This window comes from Geotrypetes seraphini, chromosome 13 (genome assembly GCF_902459505.1).
Source record: "Geotrypetes seraphini chromosome 13, aGeoSer1.1, whole genome shotgun sequence".
NCBI classification, from domain to species: Eukaryota; Metazoa; Chordata; class Amphibia; order Gymnophiona; family Dermophiidae; genus Geotrypetes; species Geotrypetes seraphini.
The window spans coordinates 2,862,582-2,887,393 of record NC_047096.1 but is presented as its reverse complement, the minus strand read 5'-3'; the positions used below and the strand labels follow the sequence as shown (position 1 = coordinate 2,887,393).

General features: G+C 45.1%; 1 protein-coding gene across 7 annotated transcripts in view; it reads right to left on the bottom strand.

The window, feature by feature from the left end:
* Window positions 1-24,812, bottom strand: part of CNTN2 (contactin 2) — a 53,384-nt gene that overhangs the window by 7,578 nt on the left and 20,994 nt on the right. For 4 of the 7 annotated variants that reach the window (XR_004536725.1, XM_033917592.1, XM_033917595.1 and 1 more), the window contains exons 4-18: window positions 22,590-22,762; window positions 21,712-21,807; window positions 20,367-20,576; window positions 19,356-19,458; window positions 18,742-19,025; window positions 18,209-18,345; window positions 16,082-16,211; window positions 14,379-14,529; window positions 11,903-12,030; window positions 9,422-9,597; window positions 8,890-9,010; window positions 3,437-3,595; window positions 3,205-3,354; window positions 2,616-2,686; window positions 1,750-1,984 (exon numbers count right to left, since the gene is read on the bottom strand). Coding sequence is in view for 6 of the 7 variants with exons in the window: in XM_033917592.1 (XP_033773483.1) it covers window positions 1,750-1,984; window positions 2,616-2,686; window positions 3,205-3,354; window positions 3,437-3,595; window positions 8,890-9,010; window positions 9,422-9,597; window positions 11,903-12,030; window positions 14,379-14,529; window positions 16,082-16,211; window positions 18,209-18,345; window positions 18,742-19,025; window positions 19,356-19,458; window positions 20,367-20,576; window positions 21,712-21,807; window positions 22,590-22,762 (2,324 nt within the window). In the remaining variant the exon portion in view is untranslated. The remainder of the gene's footprint in view (window positions 1-1,749; window positions 1,985-2,615; window positions 2,687-3,204; window positions 3,355-3,436; window positions 3,596-8,889; window positions 9,011-9,421; window positions 9,598-11,902; window positions 12,031-14,378; window positions 14,530-16,081; window positions 16,212-18,208; window positions 18,346-18,741; window positions 19,026-19,355; window positions 19,459-20,366; window positions 20,577-21,711; window positions 21,808-22,589; window positions 22,763-24,812) is intronic. The other 3 variants (XM_033917596.1, XM_033917593.1, XM_033917597.1) reach the window with 3 other exon arrangements.

The following is a 24,812-nucleotide window of genomic DNA, read 5'->3' as shown; positions in this document are numbered from 1 at the left end:
ATTTCTATGTTTCTATGCTTTGGATTCATTTTCTTTTAACTCAAGATACAAATCCAGAATGGACCAGGACCAGAAGAATCCTAAGAAAACTGGCGCAGTGTTGATTAATGATTGAAACATAAGATGGTTTTATCTCCCTTCAGCACGGGCATATGATAATAAGTAGTACAGTACTCCCCTCAAATTTATGGGGGTTCCGTACCAGGATTAATCGCAAATTTTGAAAAACTGCGAATGCGGTTTAGGAGCGGATTGAAGGCAGAGGGCTGCAGTGGTGGCTGAAAATCAGGTGCGGGATCGTTCTTTGTATTTTCTGACTCTCTCTTCCTGGAACTAAAGTCAGGCTACACCAATCAGGAGCTGCTTTGACATGCTGACTTTAGGTCCCGGAAGAGGCAGTCGGAAAATACCGTGAAAGACTGAGTCTGATTCGCGAACCGTGAATTTGCGAGGGTTTACTGTATATCTGATCTCCATTTCATGGCTGTAGAAAAAAACCTTGAGCCCAGTATTCAAAGCAATTTAATGAGGCAGGAAAGGGGGCAGGTGGTTGGTCCACTCAATGGTGCTTTCTCATCAGAGCCAGACTGAGCCAGAGCTGCATTTGCACCATTGTATATCCATAACATAAAAATGTACACTTCTCCCTCCGTATCCATAGGGGTTAGGGGCAGAGCCTGCCCGCGAATATTAAAAAAACGCAAATAATATTTGGGCCAGTTCTGCCCCTAACCCCCGTTTCCCCCCGGCTACTTTAAGCCCTGTAAGCCCCCCCCCCCCTTAAGCCTTACCTGGTGGTCTAGTGGGTTTTTGGGGCAGGAGCGATCTTCCCATGCTCCTGCCCCGTGCAGATCACTCATAGGAAATGGCTGCCTTGCTCCTGTCATAGTCTCGAGAGCTCCTGCCCCGAAAACCCACTAGGGGGGGGGGCTTACATGGCTTAAAATAGCCCGAAAAATTAAAATTTATTTTTGTTTTAAAATCGCGAATAACCAAATCCATGGATGCTGAAACCAGGAATTCGGAGGGGGAAGTGTATTTATATATCACAGTAACTTAGGAGTTCTATGTGGTTTACGAAAGAACATTGAAACAGTGACAGTAAAAACAAATGACCTAGAAATTACAAAAATGTCTTAATAAATAGGTTTTCAATAATTTCCTGAACTGCTGGTAAGAGTCAGAGCTAATTAACAGATTTACAAACTCTTTATCACAAGAAGCTGCCTGGAAAGATAGGAGTTGTTGAAAATAGCTCTTGTATAAACGACTCTTTACCGATGGAAAAGCAAACAAATTACAATTTTGTCTTGGGGATTGTGAATTAATTAATAAAAAAATGATCCACAAGATAATCAGGTGCTTTATAGCATTTATAACTAAACTTAAATCTGACTCTAACCTCGACTGGTAATCAATGTCGTCTTTGGTAATAAGGTGTGACATGATCTGATTTTTTCAGATTGAAAATTAATCGGACTGCTGTGTTTTGTATAATGTAGAGTCTGAAGATTTTTCTGATAACCTGCTAAGTAAATTTTATTACAATAATCCAAAGTACCTAAAATTAAAGACTGTACCAACAATCTGAAAGAAGAAACATCAAAATATGAACCAATAGTCTGTAATTCCCACAACATATAGAAATTAAAGCTATTAACTTCCATGATGCCTTGGGGGTAGGGGGGGAGTTAGCCAGTATCATATGTTTTGGAGCAAAGGGATGAGAAGAGGGCAGTTTTCTTTTACCTTCCTCTGCTGAGTGAACCACACTGACCAGGCTGAAGGGCCCTTCACCCTTCTGGTTGAATGCTTTGATCTGCACCTCAAAGGGCGTGTAGGGTGCGATGGTCTTGTTGAAGTAGACAAAATGTGAGGACTGGGCCCCACCAACTCTCTCCATCCGCCATATCTTCGTGCCCATCCATCGGAATGCTAGCAGGTACCCAAGACCCTCTCCGTTGTGATACTCCCTTATCATTGGCTGCCATGAGTTAGAAGGAGAAAAGCAAATAGTTTTATTGGGATGCCCCAAAATGGTTTGTAAGCAATGCTTCAACAGATTACAATAATTTACTGCTCTTTACCCATCCACTGTGCCTGGAAGAGTATCTTGAGCACCAGTAGAATTAGGTGGGTAGCTGAGCCCAGTTCTTTGGACAGATCAGCCCATTCTATGTTGATTTAGCTTCCCTTTCAAAGATTTTTATGTCTAGCAACTCTTGAAAGCAGGAGTTGAACATCCAGATGGACTCAGCTCTTCGTTCTGATCTGGGACTTGAGAGGTGCCCCCCACCCCCAGCTCCCCCATACCTCCTAGTTCTTCATCACCATCAGCAACAAGAACTTCAACGTGCTCCTAGCTACCGCGTTGTCTCTCCCACTGATGTGAGTTCCTATGCACGGCACCCAGAAGTGACATCAGTGGCACAGACGATGTAGTCGCGAGGAGCATGTTGAAGTTGGTGAAGAACTAGAGGTACAGGGAAGGGATGGGTGCAGGTGTGGTGAGGGGGAAGGCTGCCAGTGCCCCCACCATCATGCTGCCTGGAGCGGACCATCCTCCCTCTTACTACACCACTGACTGAAATGACCACATGCCCTGTGCCACTCACTGTCCACGTGATGATGAGCTCATTAGGGGCTCCTCCTCCTCCACTGAGTCCTGCTGGTGCCACGGTGGGGGCTGTGGACAAGGGAAGAACATGCCACTAGTTAGCAACACATGCAGAAGTTTCGTACATTGAGGATCAGCAGAGACAGCGTTCTCCTAGTCCTAGTTCTGAACCACAAGCCCCAGAATTCAGTGGGAGCTGAAGCCTCTGAAATTCCACACTGCCTGGTGATGAGAAAGCATTTGACCCTGGGTCTGTCTCAGTGACTGGTGCTTGTGCTCTCTTGGTGCCAGAACAATTACCAGGTAGGCTGTGAACTTCATGAGCTCCTGGGTGATTGGTGCATTAGTTATTAAGAACTTATTCAAGAAGACTGGAGGTTTTTCGCTCCAGTACTTTTCTTGAGAAAAATGGCAGGAGTTAATTTGTATATCATCATTTAGAGGCAGTTTATTGAGAATGAATGTATCCAAAATTAATATGTACAATTTAAATTCCTCTAGAGCCATCTTCTGCCCCTGAATTCTGTTTCTTAGTGCACTGTGGTGGTGTCCTGTGGGTTGTTTCAGTTTTATTGGGCTATCCCTACCTGCTTCTTTAGTTCGTATCTTGCTGGAAGGTGCACTAGGATCCCCAGTTCCCAGGATGTTGGTGGCGAGGACCCGAAACTCATAGTCCATCCACGGGATGAGGTTCATGACCTGCACACTCTCAGCATTCCCTTCCACAGTGGCTGGATCTATACAAAACAATAAGAGAAGGTGGCTAGGCAAAGGTCGAGAGAGGAGGCAGACTGAACTGTGCTTGCTGGTGACCCTTACTGGTTCGGGTTTGCCTCCATGTGCCGGAAAGAAGGTTGCGTGCCTGAATTGTGTATTTTGCAATCGGGCTGTGGTTGTCAAAGCCCCGGCTCCAACTGAGCTGTACTGTTGTGTCTTTGATGTCCCTCACTACCACGCCTCCTGGAGGGCCGGGAGGACCTGTGTTAAGATAAAGATTAATATCAGACTCTCGGGCTCCAGACCACTGCTGCTGAATCTTCTTTGCAGCAAATAATGAAAGGTGGCTGTAGTTGCAGTTGAGACTGGAGAGTGTGAATCGAATCCTGTCAATTGATCTTGAAGGGCCTAGAGCAGTGGTCTCCAACTCAAACCCTTTGCAGGGCCACATTTTGGCTTTGTAGGTACTTGGAGGGCCGCAGAAAAAAATAGTTAATGTCTTATTAAAGAAATGACAATTTTGCATAAGTTAAAACTCTTTTGTAGTTTATAAATATTTCCCCCCCCCCCCCCGAAGTCCTGCATGTTCCCCCTTCTTTGCAGTGTCCTCCAGCTTCCCCCCTGACCTCCCAGTCTTAGTTTCAGCTAATTACCGCAACCTACAGAGAGGATCACCGGTGCTGTAGCGTTCCTTGCAGGCGGCCTCCACAGCACGTTCCTTCTACCGTGGTCCCACCCCTCCTCTGACATCAGGGGCAGGATCGCAGCAGAGGAAACGTACTGCTGAGGATGACGGCTGCCTGAAAGGATTGCTACAGTCCTGGCAATCCTCTCTGCGGGTAGTGGTAATTATCTGAAGGTAAGAGCAGGAGGCCAGGGGGGAAGCTGGAGGATGCTGCAAAGAGTGGGCAGCACTAGTACAGACCGTGGGCCGCAAAATAGCACCTGGCGGGCCGCGAGTTTGAGACCACTGGCCTAGAGGAATCCTGCTTTCCATGTACACAGAAATAAATATTTGGTCATCTTAGGGGCCCTTGTACTTAAGTCCTAATACGTGGGAAATGCTTCCTTCAAAATCTGCTCAAGTATTTTGTGGTAATTTAGCATTGTCCGTGCGCTATGTGCACATTTATGAAGTTTTGAAAATATTTTGGGGGCGGGGATAGGCCTGTCTGGGTTACCCAGCTCGTGTGGCACCACCAAAATAGAAAATGGTTGGTACGTGCACCTGCATCAATGCTACCAGAAAAAGAAAAAAGGCCTATTTTAGGGCAGCCTTAAAAATGGGCTTCGAGTGCAAGAAAGACCCAGATTAAAACGCACTAAATCCATTTTACAAAACCATTAAAGCATTTTTTTGCACAGGCCAATGCATTGAGTTCCTATGAGCATCGGGAGCAGTGCAGAGCATTCAGCCCCCTGGCCTGTGCTAAAAACCGCCATTAGTCCAAAAGGCCCTTGGTTTTCTCGTGGCGCTGCTATTGATGGGGGGCAAATCAGCTAATCCAACAGAGTTTATTTTATTTGTCTATTTAAAACATTAATAATAATAATAACTTTATTTTTCTATACCTCCAACACCCAAAAAGTTCTAGGCTGTTCACAAAATAAAGAGGACTGGACATTCCAGCGATGATACAAAGCACACAGAAAAGCAGTACACTTCCCCTACATATTCACGGTTTCCGTATCTACGGGTTCAATTATTTGTGATTTTCTGCCAAAAAAATCATTTTCATTTTTTGGGCTATTTTAACCCTGTGAGTCCCCCCTTAAGCCTTACCTGGTGGTCTAGCAGGTTTTCGGGCAGGAGCGATCTTCCCACGCTCCTGCCCCGTGCAGATCACTCACAGGAAATGGCTGCCTTGAGCTCCCGTCGTAGTCTCGAGAGTGTGGGAAGATTGCTCCTGCCTGAAACCCGCTAGACCACCAGGTAGGGCTTAAAATAGCCGAGGGGAAGCGGTGGTTGGGGGCAGAACTGGCCCGAATATTATTTGCGGGCCAGCTCTGCTCCTAACCACCGCGAATACAGAGGGGAAAGTGTACAAGATTTCAATAGTGAAAAATACAATAAGAAACTATGACATAGTCATCAATCAAGTAATGAATTTTTTGAACAAATAGGTCTTAACTAATTTTCTAAAGGTGCAATAAGATGCAGATTGTTGAACCATACTTGAACTTTACCTGCTTGATAAGCCAAAGATCGATCAAAATATTTTTTATAACGGCAATTTTTGGGATTAGGAAAAGTCAATAAACCAGTGTGCCGAGTAGGCCTAGTCGAACGCTACCATTCAAAATGAGAGAATAGATATAGCGGAGCTAATCCAAAGAACATCTTATAGCAAATACAAGTACTTTTCAAATTTGGCTGTATTTGCTATAAGATGTTCTTTGGATTAGCTCCGCTATATCTATTCTCTCATTTTGAATGGTAGCGTTCGACTAGGCCTACTCGGCACACTGGTTTATTGATTTTTCCTTATCCCAAAAATTGCCGATATAAAAAATATTTTTAATATGTTTCCTTCATGCTTAAAAGATATTAATTTAAACCCTACATTAAAATATCCTGATCTTTTAATGGGCGAGCAGAGTGAAGACTGGTATATGGCACATGTTCAGTATCTCAAAAACTAGAGCTGATGGGAGAAAACTGGTGCCATTTTTGGAATGAGCAGGTCAAATAGACCCAGAAACAGGTCTAACGGTTGAGGCACCAGAATGAGGGCCGGCCAGTGTAATTGTTTCTTCTTCATCTTATGATTGCGAATGTTTTTATTGTAAACTGCTTAAGTTATCAAGCGGATAATTAATAAATTAACCCCCGTTTACAAAACCAGAGCGATTTTTAGTGTCGGCCACAGTGATAAGAGCTCCAACACTCAAGCTGATAGCACCGTGGCCGGCGCTAAAACCCGCACTATGGTTTTTTAAATTAAAGCACTTCACATGCATAAATCATTTCCAAATTAGTTCGAGCAAAGCTGATCTAGGATGCCTTTTACACGTAATCTGCAGCTGGATGCATAGGAATAAAATGGATCTGGATCCTGTGGCAGATTACTTGCATTAACCTTTAGTCAAATTTGATGGATGTTAATCAAATTATATACGAGTAGTTTTTTTCTGAACCATAAATGCCTCAAAATTGGAAAAATATCCTAAACTAATAAAAAATGTTGTCCCCTTTACTGCTTCCAGCCTTCTACTGTCGGCCACTATGAGGGAAATATCGATTTGGAGGAGAAAAAGGATCTTTAAAGCAGTCACGGACTTCACTGCCCTGTTTTGAAGTCTATAGCCTGGATTCCCTAAGGGCGATCCGTGGCCGGGCGACCATTTCATTACTAGTCCTTATGCAAATGAACGCGATCGGAGGCAAGACCCCACGGATCGATGCAGAGCGATCCCGATACATGCGCAGACCATCTTCTTTGCCTGTAGATGCGGTCTGCTCATGCGCTTGCGAGATCAAAACAAGGGGGGGGGCAGCAAACAGAATACGCTTTAGCCAGAGCCCTGCTGCAGCCAGGAACAGAACACGGGCTCGAAAGGCGGCAAAGAGGCAGGGTGGCAGCGGACAGGGTTTTTGCACAAGGGAGATGTTTTATTTCAGTCAGAAAGGACGTGAGCGACTGATCCTCAGCAGTTGCTTCTTTTTTGATCAGCCAGCCCAGTTGGTGTTCCTGAATTTATTTAGTGAATCACTGCCTTCCTACTTTTGCATGCCATTTCCCCTCATTTTCATGTGTGGATCAGATCGGATGAGGATTAGAGGTCTGCACGGGAACGGGGATCATGGGAATCCCCCCCTAACCCAAGGGACTCCCACGAGGACCCCCCTCTGGCCCACGGGACTCCCATGGGGATGGAAGGCTTTGGAAGCAGGGTTTGTCCATATAATATGATGAACACATCAGCCTTAGTAAAAGAGGGGGTTTATAAGTTAATTACCTGAACAGAAAACAAAAAAAGGGTTCCACCAAAGAGATTCCACAAGGAAAACAGCAGCGCAAACACAAAAGAAACTGTGGAATTGATGATCCTGTCAGAAGTAATTGCTGCTTTTTATGGGGACGGGCAGGGATGGAGGTAATTCCTTGCAGGGATGGGTGGGGACGGAGAGAATCCTGGTGGGGACGGAGAGGACCCTGGCGTGGACGGGCGGGGATGAGTGGGATTTCTGTCCCTGCGCAACTCTCTAGTGAGGATCACAAAGTGGTTGCAAACCAATAGGGACATGATCGGTAAGCTTAGTGAATCTAGCCCAAAGAGTAGCAACATTCCAGAGCTGAGATTGTGATGTCATAATGCCTCATTCCACCAATGCCTAAGAGCCAACCTCAGCAGTGATGTCACAATGGCAGAAACCCAAAGAGTAGCAGCATTCCAGAGCTGAGATTGTGATGTCATAATGCCTCATTCCACCAATGCCTAAGAGCCAACCTTAGCAGTGATGTCATAATGGTTTGATTGTCCTATTCTTGGCTCACATAAGAATTGCCCTACTGGGATAGACCGAAGGTCCATCAAGCCCAGTATCCTAGAAACATAGAAAAGGGCTCTAGCCCATCAAATCTGCCCACACTAATGACTCACCCCCCTAACTTTACCCTCTTAGAGATCCCACATGTGCATCCCATTTTTTTCTTAAAATCTGGCACGCTGCTGGCCTCGATCACCTGCACTGGAAGTTCATTCCAATGGTCAACCACTCTTTCGGTGAAGAAGTACTTCCTGATGTCGCCATGAAATCTCCCGCCCCTGATTTTTAGTGGATGTCCTCTTGTGGCCGAGGGTCCTGTGTATAACACTGACCAACCCAGGTCACAAGTACCTGACAAGATCTTAAACAGTAAAACATATGCTGCTTATCCTAGGAATAAGTAGTGGATTTACCCAAGTCAGTCTTAATAATGGCTTATGGACTTCTCTTTTAGGAAATTAGCCAAGCCTTTTTAAAACCCTGCTAAGCTAACTGATTTCACCACATTCTCTGGCAACGAATTCCAGATTTTAATTACATGTTGTGTGAAGAAATATTTTCTCCGGTTAGCCTATAGAAAAAACCCACGTTAGGGTGCGCTAAGACCATCTTTTTCTGCAGCTTGGTAAAGGAGCCCTGCTTTTTTTTTTTTTTTTTTTGGTACACTGTTGAGCCCACCCTGTGCCCTTTCTCTTCTTTCCATTCCCTAACTGAGACCATCAGGCAGGAGCTGAAGTGACACCTCACCTTGTCCTCTTGGAGTTTCTTTTTGTTTCCAAAACCTTTTAAAAATAAAATAAATAAATAAGAGGCTGAGAGAAAATGTCATTCCTGGGTTAGAATTCAGACTTCCAGATAACTACAGCATGGTGAACTCTCAATGGAAAGAACATTGCAAAGTCCCTATAAAGAGAAACTCGGTATATGAGCGGACCTTCTGGGTGTCTGGCCACCTTAAAAGAGCATGGGACAGCCACGTGGGATTTCTTAGGGAGAGGATGAGATAGTGGATGCTGCGGATGGGCCATTTGGCCTTTATCTGCCCTCGTTCCCTTGACTTTACCTCTGACCACCACTGTAGCCGAAGCGGATGTGCTGTCCACCACTGTCTGAGCTGTGCAGGTGTATCGTCCAGCGTGCCGCAACTGGGCCCTGATGATAGTGAGGTCTCCCACAGCCTCCTTCTAATGCAAGAGAAAGAAGATAAGGGACATTATTATTTATTTCTATACCACTTATATCCTAAGTGCTTTTTACATTCAGGTACTTTATCATATTTCCCTGTCTGTCCCAGTGGGCTCAAAGTGTATCTGGGACAAATGGGGGATTAAGTCACTTGCCCAGGGTCACAAGGAGCAGCGAGGGATTTGAACCCACAACCTCAGGGTGCTCTAACCACTGCGCTACACACTCCCCCACAGATTGGGAATGCAAATAAACGAATACAGACCTTCACTGAATCTAGATTGTAGTAAGATTTTTATTTTATATTTGCTGTAATCCCCCTTGACCTTTTGGGGTGAGCGCCATGGATTCTTACAAACCATTTTCAAACTTTTGGGTGTTAGTTGGTGGGCATTGGCCCTGGTACTCACCACAGATGCCCGCAGGTAGTGCCCTTCCTCTTTATCAAAGTCAATGAGCAGGCCGTTCAATGCCCAGGTAAAAGTCAGGTCCATGCTGAGGTCGTGAGAAGCCTGGCACTGCAGGGTAAGGTTGGCGCTGATGTTGATGTCCGCACTAGTTGGTGCCAGTGTGATCTTGGTGGCTTCTAGAACGAGATGCAGGGGAGGCTTTCTTAAAGAGGAAGCAGGAAGGTGAAGGGTCTGCTTTGGACCCCACCATCTTCCCCCTTAGAGCAAGTCCTTGTTCCTGAGTCTCAGACGAAATAGAGAGCAGATTAGGGACAGAGAGAGAGTGCCATGACCCTTTAGATCAGCCTCCCAAATGTCAGCTATTCCCATGCCTCCTTTTAATCTTTCTATTTTTGCACTCATCTATGTTATGATCACTGTGACCAGGGCAGGATTCATTCGTCGAGAGCCCCTAGGCACACAAGTACACTGGGCCCCCTGCCTCGCCCCACCCCACCATGCACCCAGGTGGAAACAGGAAGCTGCGTCAGAGGGAAGCTATGGGCAAGCAGCACCGCTTGCACAATTACAGTTCCCGTTGCCTTTCTTACCGCGTTGCTTGCTTGTTTTACTTTCTGTCGATGGGGGGGAAGGGGGCCACATTGCCGATCGATGCTGGAGGGGCCCATCGCCGTTTGGAAAAAACAGTGTTGATGCCCTCCTTCATCGGGCCCCCCTGACCATTTCGGGCCCTAGGCACGTGCCTACTGGGCCTATTGGTTAATCCTGCCCTGACTGTGACTACTTCTAATTAGATCCAGTGATAGACTGCAGAATGCGTTTAAGAAACAGGGCTACAGGCTTGTATCGCTCTAGCTAGATCACTCAAACCTCATCAAATCAGAGCCAGAGCTGCTGCTTTTGAAATCCCACCTTTCTAGAGAGCCACTTGATCTTTCCTTGATACCGTCACACTACTGCTTGGTCTAGTCTTTAATCAGAAGTAATGTGTTTCGATAAGCAGTTCCGCTGAACAAGCGGTCCTAGTAATCTGTTCAATTCTGACATTATTTGAATGGTAGATCCTCAGCACTGAGACATTAACGTAAAAATCTTTCTGTGCCTGATTTCAATCCTACTTTTTGCTGGAGAAAGCAAAATTGCATATCTGTAACAAGTGTTTTCCATAGACTACTACTGCTAATCACTTATATAGTGCTGAAAGGCATTCGAAGCACTGTACATTTTGACATTTATAGACAGTCCCTGCTTGGAAGAGCTTACAATCTAATTTGGACAGACAGACATGACATATAGGGTTGGGGGAACAGAACCCAAGGTGAGAGGAGTTAGGAGTCGAAAGCGCTCTCAAAGAGGTGGGCTGACATTTATAGATGGTCCCTGCTCTGAAGAGCTTACAGTCTAACTTGGACAAACAGACATGATATATAGGGTTGGGGATGCAGAGCCTGAGGTGAGAGGAGTAAGGAGTCAAAGCACTCTCAAAGAGGTGGGCTCTTAGCTGGGCCATGAACACTGCCAGAGATGGAGCCCCCCTTAGGGATTTAGGAAGCTTGTTCCAAGCATATGATACAGCAAGGCAGAAAGGACGGAGTTTGGATTACAGGATTAACCAAGCACACAATCCCTCCCACCTCTCCAGGACCTGTTCTGATTTCTACAGTAGCTGGGGAGACTGAAGGAACCAGTAAGAACTGTCCACTAGATCTGGTTTCTGGGGGAGTTTTTCATCTTGATGATATGTAATAACATTACCCACTATGTGCCTGGTCAATTCTACCATCCACAGAGACCACTGGTTACAGGTAAGAAACTTTGCTTTTTGAATTCACAGAGATCTCTACCTGGCCTCTGATCATTGTAATGTAAGACAAATCAGAGGCAAAGTTTTGCACAGATCACAGGAAAACCAAAATAGCAGGTCACCAGAGGTGGTGACAAGACAGTCCAGTTAGAAAAAGAAAAAAAAATTTAATCTAATGTAATTAAAATATGCAAACAAAACTCAACCAGGCCATGTTTTGATGGAGTCTGCTTCAGGGATACAAAAAAACAAAAACAAAAATGAAGTGTCTGACAGAGTGTTATCAACTATACAGTCTATCCAGAAGACCTTTAAGTTATGCCAAATCGCCCTGAAGCCACACTTATAAATCAAAGAGCTGGAAACGCTGGGGAACAGAATTTCCACAGTCCCTTGTCAGACATCCCTTCCTTGTTTGTACCCCGAAGCCGGCTGTGCTGAAACCTGATCATGTCATGTTTTATACTTGTTTCTTTTAATTAAAATGGATTATAACTTTAAGCTCAGTGTATGTCATTATCAGCCCCTCTCATGGTCTGTGTTCTCTGGTGATCTCATAACGTTCATGCTACAGAGAATACTGTTCTCATTGTAAAACCATTATTTCATTGCCCAGACCCTGCCTTGTAATAAAAAGACCCTGTATACGTTCAATGGAATCAGTTTTGTAATCATACCTCGGACTGAGAGGATCCCAGTGCTGTTGGCTTTGCCCATGAAGTTTTCTGCAAAGCAGGTGTACTTGCCCTCATCCGAGCGGCTGATATTTCGAATGATAAGCATCCCCTCCTCAGTGATACTCACCCTGTAGGAGAAAATAGCTCGCCATAACAACTTAGACTTGAAGGACATCTATCCTCTATCCACCTAGGTCAGACATACCCAACGGCAACTCATAATGTTTTGGATCCACCAGTGCTGTTAATGAGATTGCAGAGAAGGTTCATTATACCTATGTTAATTTTTGAGGAGATAGATGCAAAGGTTAGGACTGTAACTAGGCATGGATGTCATTTAAAAATACCATTGTGGAAGCCCAGAGCAGATGTATTCCATGTATTAACAAAGGTGGAAAGAAGAGAAAACGAGAGCCGACATGGTTAAAGGTGAAGTGAAAGAGGCTATTAGAGCCAAAAAAAATTCCTTTAAAGAATGGAAAAAGGATCCGAATGAAGAAAATAAGAGGAGACACAAGCACTGGCAAGTTAGATGCAAAGCATTGATAAAGAAAGCGAAGAAAGAATATGAAGAGAAACTTGCCAAAGAGGCAAAAACTCATAGTAACAATTTTTTTAGGTACATCAGATGCAGAAAACCTGTGAGGGAATCCGTGGGACCGTTGGATGATCAAGGAGCAAAAAGGGCGTTCAAGGAGGATAAGGCCATAGTAGAGAGACTGAATTAATTCTTTGCTTCAGTCTTTATAGAAGAAGATGTAAGAGATCTACTTGAACCATTAATGGTTTTCAAGGGTAGGTTTTTGGAGGAAGTTAAAGAAATCTCTGTGAATCTGGAAGATGTACTAAGCCAAATTAACAAGTTAAAAAAGTGATAAATCACCTGCACTGGATGGTTTCCTTCCTTGAGTACTAAAAGTACTCAAACATGAAATTGTTGACCTGCTGTTAGTGATCTGTATTAACCTGTTGCTAAAATTATCTGTAGTACCTGAAGATTGGAGGGTGGCCAATGTTACTCCAATTTTTAAAAAGGGTTCAAGGAGAAATACAGGACATTATAGACTGGTAAGCCTGACTTCAGTACTGGGCAAAATAGTGAAAACAATTCTAAAAAATAAAATTGTGGAACACTTAGATAAGCACTAGTTACTTGATTGCGGCTGCCCTGAAGCTTGTCCTCTGATGCGATCCAGCAGAAACCGGAAGTTGCGTCAGAGGGGGCAGGGTGGGGTGGGGCAGGGGGCCCTTGAAGAATTAATCCTGCCCTGGATATGAGGTAAAATTCAGTTGTAGATTAGGAATTGGTTATTGGATAGAAAACAGAGAAGGTAGGGATCAATGGCCATTTATCTCAATGGAGGAGGGTAAATAGTGGAGTACCACAAGGATCTGTACTAAGACCGGTGCTATTTAACTTATTTTTAAATGATCTGGAAATTGGAAGACTGGGCGTCCAAGTGGCAGATGAAATTTAATGTGGACAAATGCAAATCACAGTTACCGGATGCCCGGCTCCACTTTGGGGGTCAGCGCCCAAGAAAAAGATCTGGGTATCAATGAAACCTTCTGCCAATGTGCTGTGATGACCAAAAAACAAACAAGAAGCTAGGAATTGTTTAAAAAGAGATGGTTAACAAGACTAACCCCCTCTTTTACAAAACTGTGATAGCAGTTTCTAGCGCAGGGAGCCGCGCTGAATGGCCCACGCAGCTCCCGATGCTCATAGGAACACAATGAGCATTGGGAGCAGCGTGGACCATTCAGTGCGGCTCCCCGCGCTAGAAACTGCTCTCCTAAGAATGTTATAATGCCTCTGTATCGCTCCATGGTGCAACCTCACCTGGAGTATTACATTCAATTCTGGTCTTCATATCTCAAGAAAGATATAGCAGGACTAGAAAAGGTTCAAAGAAGAGCAGCCAAGATGGTAAAGGGGATGGAACTACTCTTGTATGAGGAAAGACTAAAAGGGTTGGGGCTCTTCAGCTTGGAAAAGAGACGGCTGAGGGGAAGATAGGATTGAAATCTACAAAATCCTGAGTGCAGTAGAACGGGTACAAGTGGGTTGATTTTTCACTCCGTCAAAAAGTGCAAAGACCAGGGGACACTCGATGAAGTTACAGGGAAATACTTTTAAAGCCATTGGGAGGAATAGTTAAGCTCTGGAACGTGTTGCCAGAGGACATGAGAGAAGCCACTGCTTGCCTTGGATTGGTAGCATGGAATGTTACTTCTATTTGGGGGGTTTTTGCCAGGTACTAGTGACCTGGATTGGCCACCGTGAAGATGGGCTACTGGGCTGGATGGGCCATTGGTTGGACCCAATAAGGCTATTCTTATGTTCTTATATTCCAGGTTTAAGATTGGTGGCTTTACTTGGATTCTCTACTAACTCCGTTGGTGAAGTTGTTCCTTTGCAGGAACTGAGTAGCCGGAGGGCTCCCTAGCCCTAGGCTACTTGCTCCGGCTGTACCTGCTGCTGTTGGTCTGAAGCTCAGTGCCTTTGCTCCACTGTACGGTAGCTTTTGGAGCTGCTCTTGGCTGACACTGGATAAGGACTTCTCCTCCTCGTGCTGCTGGAATCAGACGCTTCACTGGGTTCAGCCGGAAGTCTGGCGCCAGAGCTGTGGAAGGGAAAGGGAGGGAGGGGGCAGATCAAAGACTCTGAGGGGTAAAGGTTGCCCATACGATGCAGTACTGATGTTTCCAAGGTTATTAAAAATTTGATGTACATAAAAGGACAGGAAACAAGACACATGACTGGTACCAGGAAAAAAGACAAGAGGGCGGGGGTTGTACCAAGTAGGTCCAATACAGATGAACTATGAAAAGTTTTAAAATCCTTATAAGGACAGTTAAACTTGGAAAGCATCTTTAAAAAGGAACGGCTTAATTTCTCTTAACGTATTTGGTACTGAGTTCCAATGTAGAGAATGACACGGTGACAAAATTCATCACCGTCCCTGTGGATAACCGCGGGAAATAATCCCATGTCATTTTCTAGTGTCTGTTTCAACCTCGGTCCTTCTACACCAGCATTCTTCAAAGCAAAGCTTGCGGGTCAGTGGTTGTGGCCATTCATACTCTGATTCTTATGGGAGCCAAGGATAATGAAGCCATTGTGACATCACTGATGTGATTGGCTCTTAGGCACTGGTGGAATGAGGCATTATGACATCACAATCTCTGCTCTGGATACCAGAGACTGTCATTCTGTAGTGTCTATCTCAACCTCAGTCCTTCTACACCAGCATTCTTCAGAGCAAAGCTTGAGGGTCAGTGGTTGTGGCCATTCATACTCTGATTCTTATGTGAGCCAAGGATAATGAAGCCATTGTGACATCACTGATGTGATTGGCTCTTAGGCACTGGTGGAATGAGGCATTATGACATCACAATCTCTGCTCTGGATACCAGAGACTGTCATTCTGTAGTGTCTATCTCAACCTCAGTCCTTCTACACCAGCATTCTTCAGAGCAAAGCTTGCGGGTCAGTGGTTGTGCCCAATTATACTCTGATTCTTTCCTCTCTCCTTAAAGACTGACATGACGACGGTTGTCCGCAGGGATGGGAACGGTGATGAATTTTGTCACCGTGTCATTCTCTATTCCAAAGGGTTGGAGCAACCACAGAAAAGATGGTCTTTCTTTAGCTCAGGGATGGAATTGCTAATAAATTTTGATCAGAGGATCGAAGTGAACATGATGAATTAAAAGTCTATTGATAAATTCCGGCTGACCTGTTTTTCTAGTTTTAATATTTTATATGTAACTCGATGATTGATAGGGAGCCAATGACTTTGATTAAGAGTGGAGTTACATGATCATATTTTTTGGCCTTAATAACTTTGACAGCAGTATTCTGAATTATCTGTAGACGTCTTAACTCTTTCTTGGTAATTCCATGGTATAAAGCATTACCATAGTCCAAACAGGAAATGACCAATGAATGAATCAGAGTGTTTAAAGCAGAATGGTCAAGAAGTTTGGCTACCGAACGGATCATTCTTAGGCGGTGGAAGCACTTTCATACAACTGTTCATGGACGGTGAGACTATCATCAAAAGTTATACCTAAGAGCTTAAGAGTATGAATTGTCTGAATCATTCCTTGTACTAGTTCAGTTGGACACAGGGGAAAAAGTTAGTGAGCCCTGGTGGAACAGTTCTGCGTTACCTTGAACCATCAGCTCTGCACTGGTGTAAACGGAGCCGTGTTTGTTTTCAGCGATGCACTGGTACATCCCTGAATCCTCTGCGGTTATCTTGGCGATCCTTAGCTCCCCGTTTGTGACTTCAATGCGGTCCTATGAGAGGGAAGGAAAAGCAGAAAGGGTTCCAGTTAAGAAGAGGAATAAGGGGCCGTTGCCCAATATGTCAGGGCTGGGCTGAATATTGGTTTAGACAAATGTTCCACCGCCCCTGGCTGCTCTGCTGCAAGGATCTTGGTTTGTTCATTTTTGTGTGTCTGATATAAGTAGGGTTGCCATGTTTTTCTGACCCCGCCCCATTCTGCCCCCAAGCTCCACCCTGTTCTGCCCCAGCCCTGCCCCATTACACCCCAAGTCCCGCCCCCCACAAAGCCCCCTCTCTTCTTCCAGATGAGCTCCAGCCACGTCTGGAGGGCCAGGAGCATGTGCAGATGTGTGTGGCGTCATCTGCATATGCTCAGAGGCCCCCCCCAGATGCAGCCAGAGCTCCATCCAGGAGTCGAGAGTCCTCTAAAAAGAGGACATGTCCGGGTTTTTCCCGGACGTCTGGTAAGCCTAGATATAACAGATCAGATCTGGTTTTAATAGCATCCCAGAGCTCTGCACAAGCTTAGGAGGGAAACAATCCTAAGAAAAGAGGAAATTTGGGGACCAATATCGTAACCTTGTTTTACAGCTGTGCACCACCTAATAGTGCAAGCAAATCAAATGCAAATAAGTATGCAAAAATGATGTGTCCAATGGAAAAGCACACTGGACATGTGCAGATAGAGCTAGTCTAGCAGCAGCTGTACACGTGTGCTGGAATGCTGTTCTGTTCATGCGGGTTTTATTCCTGCACCCCAGGAAGGCGGCATTTTTCCTTGTCAACTGTCCGGCACTTTACGCCTCCTCCTCAGCTGTCTTTTTGTCGTTTTGCACCCGTGCTCTTCAGGGAAGCCAGAAGGGCCTGAAATGCTCCCTAATGGTACCTCGGGGGAATGAGCCAACCCTCTACTCCTCCCGAGAGCTCTGCGCACGGCCACCTGATCTTCTGCATCGAAGAACTAATATTGTCATTAGCCTGGGATCTGAATTAGAACGATTGCATTCCGGGCCGCCAGTCAGGCCTCCGAGTCACGTACCTTGTTTGCTTGCTCAGGTTCTTATTTGCATTTCTGAAAACTATTGAAAACATTTTTATTTGTAATATTTGGGGGAAATTAATGATTAAGTCACAAATTTTGTAGTTCGCTGATTTGTACAGTCTCTTGCTTATGGAAACCGCATCGATCTGGAAGGTTTTGCGGTCACTAAATGGACTGTAATGTAATGATGTCAGGGAAAGGGATTTGATATGCAGCCTTTGGCGAGTCTTTGTCCACAATTAGCTCGTGTGCAAAACTCATTTTAACATGGCGTTCCCACAGCTGAGCTAAGTTGTGTGCAAAATCGGACGTACTTTTTGGCATTTTGCCTTGGTCTTGTCCTGCAAGTTGAAAGTTGGTTCCTTCCAGATTCCTAAAGCATCTGTATGCTCTTAGCTGCTAAGAGAGGTCGGTTGGTTTCTTTGATTTATCCAGGGCGACTTACACACTTACATACAAAAATGTAAAATTACATATAACAGACAAGTTGAATCAACGACAAACATACCTACAAACAGGAAAAACAATCCAGACAATAAAATACTTCAGTGATCAGCACCCGACTTTCATCAATCTCAGACCCTGAATTACAACTAACAAAACAAATCTCTTGAAATTCTGTCTATTCTGCTGTTGGCGAAGGGAGGTTCTTGGAGCATGTGCAGCCTCTCCTCTACCATTATCTCCCCAACCCTGAAATGTCCTCTCTAAATTAGATTGTAAGCTCTTCTGAGCAGGGACTGTCTATTGTATGCTAAAAATGTACACCTTTCAGCGCTATAGAAATAATAAATAGTAGTAGAGATTATTCCATTCCTTGGGCCCATTATAATGTTTGGGCATCTGCCAGCTTTGAGGATAAACTAGCCCTGGCTCTGCTTCTCTTCTAGCCAGGTCTCCCTTCAGTGTGTCTATAGAGACCATCCCTTCCCTCCAGTGGGGTTCCTGAGGGTGCTGAAACTGTACCTGGGAGGTCAGGGGCCGCCCGTTCCTCAACCACCTGACTGTTGGCCGCGGTTTGCCGGCAGCAGCGCAGCTCCAATGCAGACGAGACCCGATGTCGGCGCTGGTGTCGCTGATCACTTTCAGCCATTCTGGCTGAGCTGCAGAGAGGAGGAGAGCGGCAGGTGAGAAGTCGGCACAGGAAGCTCAGGTCCTGTCACGCTGCAGCGTTGCTGGGAAGGTTACACTATTGTTTTCTTATATCTATAGATGGTTTCTTGCTTTGGGGTGTATTTTGTCCATTGCTGTGTGACTTGTGGAGAAGCAACTCGCAAGTGTAGTTATATATCATGATTTATGACATTGTAAAGAAAGGCAAAAGCTTGAGTCAAAATAAGTAAATCGTGCCCCTCATCCTTGTTTTATTAAAGGAGAAATGTAGGTTTTTGAGATGTGTAAGGGGTCGCTGGTATTTTGAAGGGTGGTGGGGAGAAAACCAGCTCAAACTGCCACCCATCCCTGCTCCATGCTTCCATTCCTAGGGGTTGCCACCTTACCTTGCACTATGACCCTGCCCTGGAAGGAGTCCCGGCCTTTGGCATTTTCTGCCTCGCACTCATAGGTCCCCTCATCCTCAAACGCCACATTTGGGATCTGCAGGACAGGCTCTTCAGTTGCAGTCAGCTTCAAGGGCAAGGGGCCATCCACTTTCCGCCACTTAATGTGAGGGACAGGACTGGATAAGATTAAGAGAGAGAGAGAGAGAGGGAGAGAGAGAAAAGAAGGGCAGTGGTGGGGAAAGGCGTGGCGATGTTCCATGCTGCAGCAAACAGTGGCACATCTGTACAGTGTGATGAAAACAGACACAAGAGCTTTCCGTATGCCGGGGATCGGAGTCAGGGAATGGGCAAATGAATTTCCCTGTAGTGTGAGCCCTTGTGCAAGGGATAGACAATGGCTTGGTTGTACTGGAACAAGTAGAGGTGTGTTCCTCCCCTCCCCCCTCCCCCCTCCAAGAGTCTGGCACTACTTTGTAACGTAGTGCTATGGATGAAGTCAGTGCATCATTAAGAAATCTCCATCCTCAACAGCAGGCATGTAGGAGACCCCCGTCATTGTCTCCATCTCCCCGTCCCTCCCTCCTTCCCACAACCAAAATACGCCGACTCACTTTCCAAATGCAAAGCATTCTAGGGTCACCGTCTGTTCTGTGAGGACGTAGCTCTCTGCAGGGAACCGTGCCTTAATGCTGGGTGCATACTGCCTTGGGTCTTCTGCAAGAAACCGGGAAACACTGAGGAGAAGTTCTAGCACTGCTGTGTCCTACCTGGCTGGTCAGTGCTGTGGGGCAAGATATTGAGGAAGTATTAACACAGTCTGTGCTGGTCCTGGACTAAACGGGGCTCTTTCCAGGCTCTGAGAGCTTGAAATGGACTAAGATAAGAATTCACTAGAGCAGTGGTCCCCACCAGGCAGGGGGCAGATTTGCATTCTGTTCAAGTCTCTTTCATGCCTGACTGGCTGGTGGTCCTCCAGGACAGCCTGGGTTGGGAACCACTAGAGACGAGCGTGACTTATATGCACTTCCATCAAGTCCCCAAGCAGCGTCATGTTTGGAGAATTCTAGTGTTGGGCCGCTACATGCTATCACAATCCACTGGGGGTTCTGGGGCTGGGATTTTCTCCGTCTGCTGCCTTTAAAATGAGTTGGGCTAGAAGTTCAGTAGAAACATAGAAACATAGAAATAGACGGCAGATAAGGGCCACGGCCCATCCAGTCTGCCCACCCTAGTGACCCTCCCCTACCTTTACCTTGTGAATAGATCCCACGTGTATGTAAGTTGCAGGAATTCATATCTTTTCTGATCCTGCAGGGTCTGACCTCTCGTGGCCTCTTCCTCTTTCTTCCCTATTGCCCGCACGTGGAATTATGGCTAGATTAATCATAAACTCTAAACATGAGGGAAGTTGTACCAACTTAAGGTGAGCAAAATCTATTTAATGAGCCTACAGCATCATAGGATTGCTGTGGATCAGACACCTGTCGGTCGTCTCACATTACTCTGCCTTAATATGCACCCATGGGCTGTCATTTCCCTGTCAGACTTTCAGGGTTAATTGCTAATTCAGGATCTGGCTTCTTGAACTGGGTAGGAAGTCGGAGCTTTCCTTCTGGACTCACCTTCTGCGGTCACATTTAGCCAGGTGGGTGTACTGAATACGCTTTTTATGGCAAAATCCATATGGCTAGTAGCAAAGCACGAGTAAGTGCCCTGGTCAGTGCTCTGACTTCTGGCAATGTACAGGTTCCCCGTCACTTGGGAGATAAAGCGTCTCCTGTCTGCTGCTATAAAGTTGGGAAATTCATTCAGGAACCAGCGGAAGGACAAGCCTGGAAACAGAAGGTTTAGTGTCACAAAACCTTAAAGCAAGAGATGTCCAGTATGTCTTCAAGAAATGTCACTAACTGTATCTCCTGGAGCGGCAGAAAAGTTATAAATATTAACAAATTTCTTACAGTCCTAGAAAAAAAACCCCAAACAATAAAAGCTTTTAAAACAGTTGGGACAATTTATCCCATAGAGCTCAAAGTGCTCTCCTGAACTTTTGACACTGGAGTGCTGGGGGTAGGGGGTAGTTGCGTTCTGTTTTGAAGTCTTTAAGGTCTGCGCGAAGAACAACGCGACAGACTTTCTTATCACTTGTTTTCTATTTGGGTTCTGTTTCTGAATGTTGTGGTTTTGTTTTAAACTAAACTAAACTAAACTAAACCTTGGGTTTGTATACCGCGCCATCTCCGCAGCGCAGAGCTCGGTACAGTTTACAGTGTTAAGAGGAAAGGAACTACAATGAGGGGATATAGGAGAGGGACTAAGGAGATAGAGAGGGACAGGATACTGGAGAACGGGAGGTTTGTGTTCAACCATTTCTAAATAAAAAAAATATTTTTCTTTAAAAAAACTTTTAAAAGGAAAACGCATAATAAAACCTCATTCACCACTCCCCCCCCCCCATCCCGTCCTCTTTACAAAATCGCAGAAGTGGTTTTAGCGCAGGCCGGCACGCTGAATGCTTTGTGCTGCTCCCAGAGCATTTAACGCACTAGGCTGTGCTAAAAAAACACTTCTGCAGTTTTGTAAAAGGGGGGTCAGGGTGGAAAATTCCTGGTGGATGAAAAACATGTGCCTGATCTGAGCCTAGGAGGAGCTGGTGCAGCTGCAAATTGGGGCTGCCCTGTCTACTTGCAGGAGGGCAAAATAACAAATAGAAAAAAAAAAATCAAATGTTAAAATAACAATGTTCAAAAAACAAGATATTAAAAATGCGATATTTGAAAAATATACAAAGTTGAGAAGGAAGAAATGTTTTTTACTATGGGCTTCTAAAAAGTTTTCTGTTTGTCACAATAAGGAAGGAATGTTTCTCCTAGGCTGAATGGAACAACCAGTAAGTGGGAGTGGGAGAAAAACAGCCTGACACATCTGTAGAAGTGGTCTTCTCCCTCTCCACGCTCAGGCTTAGGTTACCTGGATAATGAGGGGGTGGTCTGCAAGGGATCATCACTCCCCATCCCTCCGTCATCCTTATGGCATCTCGCTGTTCAGAAGAGAATTCCTGTAAGACTGCGGCACAAAGACAGAGTGAGCATGATATGGAGAATAAAGAAGCGCCTTTGAGAACATTCTTTTTTTTATGTATTCTCTATTAATTTCTCATTTCGATTGTTGTAATGGGATATATATGTGGGAATTTTTGCCACAGATTTAAAGTGGCTGCAAACACTTCAAAATGGGTCTATTCATTTTGGGGGAGAAGGCTTGCAGTTAGCTTTGCAGGGTTTAAAAAAAAAAAAAAAAGGGTTTGGATAACTTCCTAAAAGAAGAGAACATAGTTATTATTAAGATTGTCTTAATAAACCCATTCCTAAGAAAAGCAGCATAAAATCTGTTTTTCTCTTATGCGATCTTTACAGATACTTGTGACCTGGATTGGCCCCTGTTGGAAACAGGATACTTGAACTTTTGGTCTGTCCCACTAAGGCATCTCTTATGTTCTAACCCGGGCTTTGCCCTCTAATTATCTAAGGCTCCTGCATGCCTATCCCAGGCTTTTCTAATACTATTTTTACTTCCACTACCAATATCTGTGAATATTTTCTCATGTTCCTTGGTCCACCCCTTTTTCAGCCTCTTATCTTGTACTCTTGTGCATTTATATATTTGAGGTACTTCAATATCTCTAATGTAACTCCTGTAGTGTAGCCTTGTATTATTTTGGAAGCCCTTCACTGGCCTGCTTCTATTTTCTTGACATTCTTTTGGGGATTTGACCCAGAACCTCTGTCCTCCCTTCCCTGCACTTTTTATTACGGTCATAACGGAGCACCCCTTAACAGGTGACCTACAGCCAAAACGGAAGAAGGCCTCCTTGCTGACGATGCTGCCAACGCTGTTGGTGACCATGCACTGGTAGGAGCCGGCGTCCTTGGCGGTCACTGGGTTTATTACCAGGTTTCCGGCAATCAGGGAATAACGGGGGTCAGCTTCAATCTTCAGATCTGTTCCATTCATCTTCCACCTGGAAGTAAAAAGTAGCTCTTACTGATACAGGAAAAGAGGCAGATTACTATACAAATGTGCATGCAGCAGAGTTATCCTTCCAAGAACAAAACAGAATGAGGAAAGACGAGCTGAACTAATAGACCAGGCCATATGCCCGATTGTCTGCGCTTTATTCAAGCCTTAATAACTAAAAGCAGGCAGTGATTTGTGGGAATCTGCCATCTTTTCCCTTTCAGCCATTAGAGCATGACTTTAGGACTTCACAAATTCTCGTATGCAAACCACCACATGTCCCCCTTCACCCCTGGGGACACGTTCCATGGCTTACCAGTCTAAACAGCTACCAAAATTAATGAGGCTCACACAGACACAGTTATTGCTTAGAATACACAATAGAGAATGGCATGGAGACAAATTTTCTCCCTCTCTGCGGGAACTCATTTTCCCAAACTGTCCTGGCGAGTTCTTTTCCTGTCCCTGCCCCCATTCCTGCAAGCTCCGTCTTCATCTGCACAAGCATCAAAGGCTTTAAAACCCTAAGTAGCAACGTTCTAGAGCTGAGATTGTGATGTCATAATGCCTCATTCCACCAATGCCTAAGCTCCGTCCTCATTCGCATAAGACTCAAACGCTTTAAAATCCTAAGTAGCAACGTTCTAGAGCTGAGATTGTGATGTCATAATGCCTCATTTCACCAATGCCTAAGCTCCGTCCTCATCCGCATAAGACTCAAACGTTTTAAAATCCTAAGTAGCAACGTTCTAGAGCTGAGATTGTGATGTCATAATGCCTCATTTCACCAATGCCTAAGCTCCGCCTTCATAGAAACATAGAAATAGACGGCAGATAAGGGCCACGGCCCAACCAGTCTGCCCACCCTAATGACCCTCCCTTACCTTTACCCTGAAGTGGAAGACTATTCCAGCGATCAACCACCCTTTCAGTGAAAAAGAATTTCCTGGTGCCTCAAACGCTTTAAAATCCTAAGTGTTTGAGGCGTGTGCGGTTAAGGCATAGCTTACAGCAGGGGTGTCCAATGTCGGTCCTCGAGGGCCGCAGTCCAGTCGGGTTTTCAGGATTTCCCCAATGAATATACATGAGGTCTATTTGCATGCACTGCTTTCATTGTATGCTAATAGATCTCATGCATATTCACTGGGGAAATCCTGAAAACCCGACTGGACTGCGGCCCTCGAGGACCGACATTTGACACCCCTGGCTTACAGGGATAGCGACAAAACTCACAGGGTGGGATGGGGAAATTGAGTTCTGCAGGGACGGTGACAAATTTGTCCTTGTGTCATTCTCTAATACACAGCACACTAAGGGGCTCATTTTCAAACCAGCTAGACATACAAAGTACCATAGAAACCTGTGGCTCTAGAGCAGTGATTCCCAACCCTGTCCTGGAGGACCACTAGGCCAGCCGGGTTTTCAGGATCGCCCTAATGAATATGCATGGAGCAGATTTGCATATCTGTCACTTCCATTACATGCAAATCTCTCTCATGCATATTCATTAGGGCTAGCCTGAAAACCCGATTGGCCTGGTGTTCCTCCAGGACAGGGTTGGGAATCACTGCCCTAATGAATATGCATGAAGCAAATTTGCATGCCTATCACTTCCATCATATGCAAATCTCTCTCATGCATATTCATTAGGGCTAGCCTGAAAACCCGATTGGCCTGGTGTTCCTCCAGGACAGGGTTGGGAACCACTGCTCTAGAGTAAGTTCTTTGAAAATGAGCCTCTAAGCCTCTGACTTGACATTACAGGGACATTCAGGGGCAAGAGGAGATTTCCTGCTTATATGATTGTGCCCAGAGATTTTGGACCACCGTAAGATATTCTTCTGCATATTAAACATTACTAAGGTTTCCAAATGGCACAAAACTATTCAAACATGCGAATTGCAGGGAAACCTTGGCAGGCTAGAAGATTGGGCATTCAAATTTAACGTGGACAAGTGTAAAGTGATGCACGTGGAGAAGAAGAGCCCAAATGACAACTGCACTGTGCAAGATTTCAGACTAGGCATCACACGAAGGAAAAGAACTTAAGCCTA